The following is a 10,500-nucleotide window of genomic DNA, read 5'->3' as shown; positions in this document are numbered from 1 at the left end:
TGGTTACTATTAAATGGAAACTACTTTTAAATGAAAATAATTCTCGATGTAGATCTTCACACAATAGAAAAGATCCGATTGCTCTACGTGGCGATCCACACAAATTTTGATGATGCACGTTTCGTGGCAATCTTACTAGGTTGTGTGAAGATGATCCCTCATAACAGTCCACTCTCCAAGTCTAAGGATGAAGATGAAGATCCTCCGAGACGTGAGCGGAGAAAGTTCACGTACGTGAACGACTCACAGTCATTCAGATGAAATCCAATATGTAAGAATATTCCATCTGAACGACTGTGAGTTGTTCACATATGCTCACGTATGTGAACATTCACAAGAAACCTTGCTGAACGTAGAGAATGAGAGAACGAGAGACATTGAGAGAGATAGTGAGAGAGAGAGAGAGATTCTCCAATATATATATATATATATAAGTAGAGACCACAAGCAGCCCTCTTCTCATGCCCTAACCCTAGTGGGCTCACTTGGTCCACAAGTGACCCATGTGGGCACGGGTAGTGGGTTAAACCCGATATAGTTACGGTTACAATTAGATTTCAATCATGGTTTTGAATCTACCATGTGAAATCAAAGTAATGGTTACAAGTAGAAGCTCCCCTCACAGAAATATTTCTCTTCATTATTCTTTGCTCTTATCTTCAAAAAGGTCAAAGGAAGAGCTAGTAACCGCAAGGCAGGTCTGCTTGAAGTACTCGTCAGTCCTCGTCTTCCTTCTAAGCTTTATGAGATCTCTGAATAACTCCTAAAAGCAAAAACGATCATTTAGCTTATGAGTTTTATATCACTTTGCTTTTGTGGATTTTCCATATGTAATGAAAAATATTAGGACAACTTTTTTTATAGTTGTGTCAAGGAGAGTGAATTCATGGGACTTGGCTCCTGTCTTGCAGTGGCGGGAGCTGGAGCGTCCAGCACCGCCCAGCAATTGCTCCACGTGTCGATGTTCTAATCCAACAACATTATTATATTTGACCCATTATTTGACTTCTCTCACCCGTCCAGATCCCATTAAACCCGACCCGGTATATTTCACTTTTTGAAAACCAAATCGAAAATAAGAGAGAGGTCCCCATTTTGTCTCTTCGTTTTGCTTGAACAATGACAAACCTAAGGATATCTCACCATCTCTACTGGTTGAACGGAGAATGGCGAACGATGGTGAATGGCACAAGGCGATCAGTGACCGGCGACAAAAGATAATGTGACTCTCCCCTCTTCTTCTCTATCATTCTCTCTCTCTCTCTCTCTCTCTTTCTCGGATTTGGCTCATTTTCGTTCCTGAATAACTACTAAAAATCAAAACTAAAACAAATCGAATAAAATTTTCAAAACCAAGACCAAACAGAATATTTTCTATTCAACTTGGCTTTAACTGTCAATTTCAATTTCAATTTCGACTTATGATTCTGGTTCTAAATTCTCAACAAAGGAACATAGTTTAGTCTCTGTTTGCCATTCCACTTTTCCAATTTCACCAATTCAATGATTCACAACTACACCAGCAGATTAGGAGGACCCACCCTACCCACTATTAGCCCAAGTAGAGGGCAATAAAGGGTGTAGGAGAGTTACCTGAACCTGCGGATCTCTGTGAACAGAGTGATGGATATAATGCTTGGCTGTTTTTCATCGGTTTAAATCTCCAACTTCAATAAGGGATGTCAAGGAAACATAGAAACACACACAAACTTCCACCGAAAATGAGCCAAATAGCACCCTCATTAGGGTTTCAGGAACGAAAATGAGCCAAATCCGAGAGAGAGAGAGAGAGAGAGAGAGAGAGAGAGAGAGAGAGAGAGAGAAGAAGAGGGGAGAGTCACATTACCTTTCGTTGTCAGTTGTCGGTGGCTTCGTCGCCTTTCACCGTTCGTCATTGTTCGTCATTCTCCGTTCAACCAGTGGAGATGGTGAGAGCTCCATAGGGTCTGTCGTTGCTCAAGCAAAACGAAGAGACGAAATGGGGACCCTCTCGAAATATACCAGGTCGGGTTTAATGGGATCTGGGCGGGTGAGAGAGGTACATGGGAGGGCTGGATTACAATAATGGATCAAATCTAATAATGCCGTTGGATTAGGACATGGCCATGTGGAGCAATCGCAGGGCGGTGCTGGATGCTCCAGCTCCCACCACTGCAGGACAGGAGCCAAGTCTGAATTCATGACCTCCTAATTATAAAGTGTTGGTCTTTGCCAACTAAGCTATTCCCTTGGAGTTAATAACAAACTTTGAAAAATGTCCACTCTCTCTCCCTTTTATATGTAGACTCTCATTTCTTCGGATTTGTTGGATTTAAATAACAACAACTCAATTCCCAACCAGATTATATATACTTGTTGGGTCGGGCCGGGCTCAACCCAAGGCCTCAGCCCAGGCCCAACCTAACCCTAGCTCAGGCCAAGGAAACTCAACAGGCAGAAAAGCCCAACCTAGGCCCTACTGGGCTCCGGCTCATTGGGCAAAACTTGAAACCCTAACCCTTACATATGATAGGAAACCAAATTCGAAATATAATCTATCTAAGGGATTCATTGTCTATCCAATGGTTAGAATACCAAATCATCTTATCAACGTGGAAGAAAAAATAAAAGACATATGGCTGGGAAAGGTTCAAACAACAATCGTGTAGGAATCCTTGTTGCCGCAAAACCTAGGACCGGCTTGACATGGCACTACACTTGCCTGCGAAGATAAAGTAGAAGACATAAGAGAGGACCGGAGGTGGCTCTGTGGAACTCTCTGATGCCTAAGTTAGTTTCCCCAATAATAATGATAGGAATTGGTAGAGCACGAGTGTGAAAAACTAGACAATAGTGAATTCGAGTCATACTTGTGGAGTTTGCCACATATTTATACCTTGAGTAGGGTGGTCGTGAGAGTCCAATTTTGGTAGGCGTCCTTAAATGGAAGTTGAATCTCTGTGGGAGAGAATACAAGCCAGATCTTCAGTGGGAGTCTCCATGATGGAAGTTCCACAGATTAGCCACCAAGTTAGTCTTCTAAATGAAAAGTGCTTAGCATGGAAGACACTTAATATGGGGTGCGTTCTGGTGTTTTGGGAGTCATTGGGATCCTTTGTGAAATACGAATCCTCTATGCCACGTGTCTGACACACATTGGCGGGTAATATTTATGCGTATCGATCCTTCTTTTTTTCTTTTCAATATTGCGTAAAACCAACTTTTAACATTTTCAAATTTATATTTTCCTTCGTTTGGAGGAAATTCAAGAGAGTACTATATTGAAAAAGCAAAACTAAATACAGCCACATAGATCCAAGAAAGAGGTCCTCTAGCTTTTAATAAGTAAAGAGCAGATACAATAAGGGAGAATGTTCTCTGTGCCGCAGCGCAGCCTACTTCCAGGCACATGGGCAGCCTGTGCAGGGGGCAAGGTGGTCATTGCGCCCACCCCCATGTGCCTGGGCGCAGCCTACGCTGCGACACAGAGAACATCACCCCATACAATAAACAAGTGTCCTAGCTAAAACAACTCAACAAACCACATAATATAGAAATATTATAGAGAAAACCCAACAGAACCACATAAAGCGTATTACATTTAAAATCAAGTCAATGAAGTAGGTAATAATAATTAGACTTAATTGTTTGAACCAATAGGGACACTTCGCAACACAACAGTCTCCACAGTCAAACCTGGTCCAAACCCTAACAGCACACCCCAATCAAAACCATCACCAGTTGTTGTTTTCCCTTCTTCCATAGATTTCTTCCTCATCTCATCCAAAATAAACAACACTGTAGGGCTAGACATATTACCAAACTCACTCAAAACTTTCCTTGATGCCTTCAGTTTCTCTTGTTTCAACCTAAGTGTATATTCAATCAAGTCGAGAATTGCTGGACCACCAGGATGAGTTACCCAAAAGATAGAATTCCAATCACTAACACCAATCTTGCTAAATGCTTCCACCAAACATTTCTCAAGATTTGCAGCAATAGTTTTCGCCACATCTCTAGACAAACTTATTGCAAGACCTGATTGACGTAAATGAGCTGTAACCATCTCTTCTGAGTCTGGAAGAATAGTAGAACTTGTTGAGAAGAGCTGGAACAGTGGACGCTCAACAGACATGTCAGGATCAGCACCAACTATTAAAGCTGCAGAACCATCTCCAAAGATTGCTTGCCCTAACAGACCATGCAAATCTGCAATATTTGGACCAGTAAAGCCACTAATAGAATTTAATTCTGAGCAAACCACAAGGACACGAGCACCTTTATTGTTCTCAGCAAGATCTTTAGCAACACGAAGCACAGAGCCACCACCATAGCAACCTAGGTGATACATCATTACGCGACGGATAGTTGGGGAAAGGCCAAGAAGTCTGATGAGTTGAAAGTCCACACCAGGTGCATCAACACCAGAAATGGTAGTGAATACAATGTGTGTGATCTTTGATTTGGATTGACCCCATTCGTTAATGGCTTTGGTTGCAGCTTCCATGGCCAATTTAGGTACTTCAGCCACCATAATATCTTGCCTTGCATCTAGGCTTGCAGCAGTGGGGTTGCATAGTTGGGGATTTGCTTCTAGCTTTTTTTCTGTTAAGAAGGTGTGGCGTTTTGTAATACAAGATTTTTCACCTGTTTCAATAATGTCAAAAAGCTTATCAGAATCTCACATTTTGAATTTAATATAGTACCACCTTTTGTTAATAACCAATCCTCTTACTTCTAAACACTGTAAATTTCTTAATTTAGTGGTGAACATCTCTTTTGTTGATTTGTACAACCATGCACAGCTAACAACCCTACCCTAATACCGAATTTTTTTTTTTTTCTTTTCTGGGTCAACTTGAAACTCCATGGGCGGCGAGTCACCTGAGTCGAGTAAAAAAAAAAAAAAAACCATGACCTGATCAGGGGTCATGAAGACTCATCCAAGTTTAAGAAATGACCAAACTAGGTCCGACTTAATCAAAGTTTTTACGGGCTTGGTGTTTTGGTGCGTGTCATGTGAAACTCAGAGTCTTGAATTTTTTTTGTTAGACCATACACTAGTCATAGATCAAAAGTCTGGTCTACAATTAAACAAAACGCTAGAAATTTTGTTTGTTGTCTTCAATATTAGCCCTTTTTTTTTTCTTCTCACCTGGGATGCAACCATAGCCTCAGTCCCTTCTCACTCAGAGAATGAGAAGAAGAAAGATATTAAAAATTAGAAGAAAAAAAATGATTCTCCCAGACCAGATTTGACTCTGCCGACTCACCAGGTTTTCGACTAGGGTTTTGCAAAGGGTGAGTCGAGTCGAAAACCTGGTAGAAAAAGAGAGAGAGAGAGAGAGAGAATCCATGCATGATCATCTGGCACCAAGTCCTATGGGGCATTGGTGAGTCTAAGACAGATATAAATTTTCAGGCTTATGTTAGTGTTAGAAGTGGTAGTACTACTTACAAATTCTCTTGAACTTCTCATTCAACTCGACCTTGTGCTCACTCTTTGTGGTTCTGAAGTAGTAGTCTGGGAAGCCAGTCTGGTAAATGACATGTGATGGATTGGCTGTGCCGATGGCCAGCACTGTGGCTGGTCCCTTGGCACGCTGTGCTTGGTAGATGTCTCCAACTGATCCCATTTTCCTTTACTGTGACTCGACCACAAGGCTCTGAAAAAACCTGAAAAGAAGAATGTAGATAGAAGAGAAAGCTTGAGCAAAAGAGATGATGATGAATGAGCATAGCCAATATTGCTTCGGTATTTATAGTGTGAAACGAAGGATGGTGGATATATAGAAGGATTAGCAGATACAAACGTATCTCATTAACAGAATGTAACAACTAATTATTTGCTTAATTTATGATTTAGACGTGCAACTCTAGGCACATGATGGATTATAAACAAATAATTTCCTTCTTATTAAAGAAAGCATGATTTTTATTATAATTGACTTAGCTCCCAAGATGCTCTACTGCCGAGCTGTCCGGCAGGACCATGCTGCCCACACACGGTGATTTTTTGCGCTGGAGCATTGGCAGTACAAATCCTCAACTTCTTGGAGAGAATTAATTCTTGGATATTAGAAATGTGAACTGGAACCAAAGAGGCAAAATCTTGAACAGCAGTAATAATTCCATTGCTCACCTGTTCTGGAGAACGTTTGATATTGTCAAACCGTCTTCGATTTCTTTCAGCCCATATGTTCATAAAAATGATAATCACAAGCGAAAGCCAAACTTTAGATAAAATACTACCTACAGCCCTTCTCTTCCACCACGAGAAGAGCTCTTCAATGGAAGGGAAACCGTACCATCTATGATTGAAAAAATCGATCAATTTTGACCACACAAGAGAGGATAATTTACAATCCAGAAAGAGACGTAAGAGGGTCTCTTTCTTATTATTACATAACTCACATCGAGAAACCAAAGGCACACCACGGCTATGGACTTTGTCGTCTGTAGGCAAACATCCGTGCATCAAACGGCATCCAAAAAGACTTGTTCAGGGTTGAAGGCCCTTCATCCACATCAAACTCCACTACGCAGGCCTGATGTGTGAGACCCGTAAGGCATCCCAAGCTAATGAAACCGTGAATTTTCCAGATTTTGATCAAGACCAGATTCTGAACCTCCCTTGGAGGGATTTTCATCCTCCCACGGGCAGTGCACCAGACTTAAGAATCTAACCATAAAAATATGGGCAGTGACGTCTTTTTATCTTTTCAAGTATTGGGTGGACGATTGAATTCTCAAGTATAATAAACTGGGCTGTGCACCGCACTTAAAAGATTTCCCCCTTGATTGAGATTTGCATGAGTTGAGGGGATGAAAACCCTTTTATCTTTTAGGCTGCCCCCTAAGCTACCATGTGGCATTTGTTCTTATTAGTCTAGCGAAGCATTATGGGACATAACCCACAAGACAAGGCTTTAAGGCCCTAACTTGAAATTATATCCCGAAAATATAAAACAATGAATTTCTAATTTGACTCCTTAGAAAAGAATTTTGTCTACGTAAGATTTCTCTATCATGCTGATTACTCCGTCTACTATTCTATTCTAAATTCTTTGACAGTTCACGCACAATAAACTATAGGAAAAAGGTTATATGTAGGGCTGCAACAGGGTCGGGTTGGACCGGGCTTTATAGAACCCTAACCCAACCCTAAGTCCCCTTAGCTGGGCCCAAGCCCGACCCGACCCTGACTCAGGGTCAGAAAAATCCAACCCTGACCCGCCCTCAGGGTCGGGCCGGGCCGACCCTAATTGGCCCTGCTCATGGGGAGGGGGAAAGAAATGCATGGGTTGGAATGGGCTGGGAAGAACTTATTAATTTTACATAAAATAAAAATATAATAAATTATATTATAACACTTATTGTCTTCATATATAGTATATTATATAAAAAAATGTGGGTGAAATTTAAAGTTCATAATGTATAAATTATATCAATATATATTTTATAGTATAACTTAAATCAGGGTTGGGCCGGGCCAGGCCAAGCTTAGCTCGAGGCCTCAATCCTAACCCGACCCGACCCGACCCTAACTCAGGGCCAGAAGTTTCCAACCCTGACCCGCCCTCAGGGCCAAATATCTCAGCCCAAACCCTGTTCAGGCTTAGGGCGGGCCAGGGAGGGTTCGGGCCGGCAGGGCCAAACTTGCACCCCTAGTTATATGCACGTACGGTGTGTATGATGCACAGTCATGCACTAAACCATTGGATGGGCAAGATCATGTACGATACATGCTCATTCGTCTAATCCATTGGTTTGGTGCATGATCGTACATTATGAACGTCGTGGATAAAACCTCTCCCCTAAACTATATCCTAAACTATCACGGATCTTTATTCTCTCAAGTGCGGTGCATTGTCCAGTGCACTTTACTTGTGCATCCTACGGTGCACTAGACAGTACACCTTTAAAGTTTATCTTCTCAATCTCATGGCCACCGTCGAATGCTACCGCACTTAAGAGGATGAAAATTCATCACAAGAACAAGATTTTTTTATGAAGTATCATAGGTTACAATTAATTGTTTAAAGATTCAAACACTCATAAATTTCATCGAAAGGAACTTAGTTTAAAAATATCAACCTCCTCCATTTCTAACACTCTAATAGTATATATTTGATACCGCACCAATAGTTGACACAATCGATTCCAGCTGCCAAGTTGCCTACAATCAAGGAAATACCAAGTCAATCTTAATCCCTACACAATAGGATCTATCATTCATAATAGGGAACGTGTACCTATACGTGTGTAAATTCAAATTCAAACACTTCCTCTATAATTGTTTATCAAAATATATAAATAAAGGACTTCACGGTGAGTGCACTGCACAACACCACAGTAAACACCATTCTTTCATGGTAACAGAGCAGGTTATCACATCCTGGTAAAACCCTTCTCTTTTTTTTTTTTTTTGTTTCAACTCTTATTTCTTTTCATAGCTTCTCCTTCTTCTCCTTTCCCTATCACCAATCTTTCTAATGTGGTTGCTGTCAAGCTTGATAGCACCAATTACCTACTTTGGAAGGAACAACTTGAGTCCATCTTCATTAGCTGTGATCTAATAGGGTGTATTTCTTGTTACTAAAAAGGAAAAAAGAACGTTAATCGGTAGCATGATTCCTACGTTCAAACATAAGATCGTGTGTTTTTACCTTTCAACTTTCAATGAACTCAAAAATCTCACTTGAACATATAAAGGAGAAGGCCACCTCAGCAACCCATGTGGGTTAGTTAATTAGTTGTTACTGACCAAGTGGGTCAAGTGGACTCTTGTATTCTAGATTATTCTATTTTGATCTAGTTCCAACCTTGTATTATAAATACATTACAATTCATTAATAAAGTGTGATTGGAAACCCTCAATAGAATAGATTCTCCTACGCTCTCATTGGCCCTCATGCTGGTGCAAGTCGGACACGCCTAAACAGCCAACGATCTCTTGCCCCCAAAAAAAATTCTAAAAATACTAACAGTCAACTATCTTCAGGTTCAGGTACTGCCTACCCCTCTCCTGTAATGTTTAATTACATATGCGTGAACAACAAGAAAAAATCAGTGGAAATGAATCGTAAAATGGTTGGATTGCGTACTGATAATATGGGTTACAAAAGGAAAAAAAATTCATTAAAGAAGTGGTGCTTTTGTCTTCATCAGCCGTGGACTGAAGTGAAAATCTATGGTTACTAATTATTTACTTTCTACCGATAGAAAGGGAAGTAGGTTTTATGATGGTTTGCCCAATTTAGAAGGAATCTCTGGTTAGAAATTTTATTTTTTCTACGTTGCAAGTTTTGTGATGTTGAAATTTAGTAACCAGATAGGCCTTGAAGTCTGTTGATTCTTCCATGTTAGCTTTCAGTCCAAATGGATTTTTTCACATGGAAAAATGAATCATTGAGATTTTAGATCATTAATAAAGGATGGGGGAATTTTCTAGATTTATGAGATAAGAAAAAGAATTAAAAAATAAATAGGTTTATTAACAAAGTAAGTGTAAAACAAAGTCCAACCTACTTATTAGTAGTTTTATATCCTATGCCAGCATTCCCATGTGTCTATGTCTCGCCTCCTCACAACAAAGGAGCAAAGGTGTCTTTTCAAATGAGGAGGAGAAAGATAGACTCATGGGAGTGCTGACATAGGCCACACTCCTAGACAAAGAACTTTCTCCCATCATTTTTTTATCTAGTAGATCTAGGCAATTCCCCCCCCCCCCCTCTCCCCTCTCTCCTCTCTCCTCTCCCCTCTCAAAAGTCATTTTGCAAATATCCAATGGTCGAAATTACCATATCACCCTTTCAAGTTGAACAAATTGTAATTAAAAAAAAATCATAATTAGCCATTTGGCCCAACCAAAACCTTTTGATTGAAAAAAAAAAATACAAGGAAAAGATCCATACCAGGCTGTGTAGCATCTGTATCCAGACACAAAGGGGAGCAAAAAGACAACCCCGCCCCTTGACAAATATGAAAATCACATTCCTATTGATGCTCGACACGTGGTCTCATTGGTCCCTACAATGATACAGGGACCACACAGCCTCGCAGCAATCCCCCATCTCAACCCAAAAGAAAAAAATATACCATATGAACTACTAAGGAAAATATCTAAGAGACCCTAGGTCAGCCATCTAGAGGACCCCCAAAATGGAGATACCTGTGATGATCCCACCTCAATTCTCTGCCCCAGACTCAAAACCCTTCTTTTTTATGCAGTGTTCCTTACTGTCCTTGATGTGAATTGGTATTTGCAGAATATGATCTTAAGTGCCAGTGAAACTATGGAGGTTACTCTCACATGGGCTCTTGCTCTCCTCCTCAACAACCATGAAGCCTTGAAAAGAGCACAAGATGAGTTGGTCATACACGTTGGAAGGGAAAGACACGTAAATGAATTAGATATCAGTAAATTGGAGTGTCACCAAAGCTATTGTTAAAGAAACATTGCGACTTCATCCAGCAACTCCAATGTCTGGACCACATGAGGCAATGGAAGATTGCACT

General features: G+C 40.6%; 1 protein-coding gene across 1 annotated transcript; it reads right to left on the bottom strand.

Moving 5' to 3' along the window:
* Positions 1-2,689: 2,689 nt before the first annotated feature.
* LOC122666282 (chalcone synthase 2-like) lies at positions 2,690-5,636 on the bottom strand. Its single transcript, XM_043862466.1, has 3 exons — positions 5,438-5,636; positions 3,620-4,626; positions 2,690-2,701 (listed from the first exon to the last, which is right to left on the bottom strand). Exons 1-2 carry the CDS (start codon positions 5,613-5,615, stop codon positions 3,620-3,622), a joined length of 1,185 nt encoding a protein of 394 aa, XP_043718401.1. The 5' UTR covers positions 5,616-5,636; the 3' UTR covers positions 2,690-2,701.
* Between the last annotated feature and the right edge of the window lie 4,864 nt (positions 5,637-10,500).

Source organism: Telopea speciosissima, chromosome 6 (assembly GCF_018873765.1).
Source record: "Telopea speciosissima isolate NSW1024214 ecotype Mountain lineage chromosome 6, Tspe_v1, whole genome shotgun sequence".
NCBI classification, from domain to species: domain Eukaryota; kingdom Viridiplantae; phylum Streptophyta; class Magnoliopsida; order Proteales; family Proteaceae; genus Telopea; species Telopea speciosissima.
Note: the sequence above shows the minus strand (reverse complement) of the source record. Positions and strands in the feature narration are given on the sequence as shown.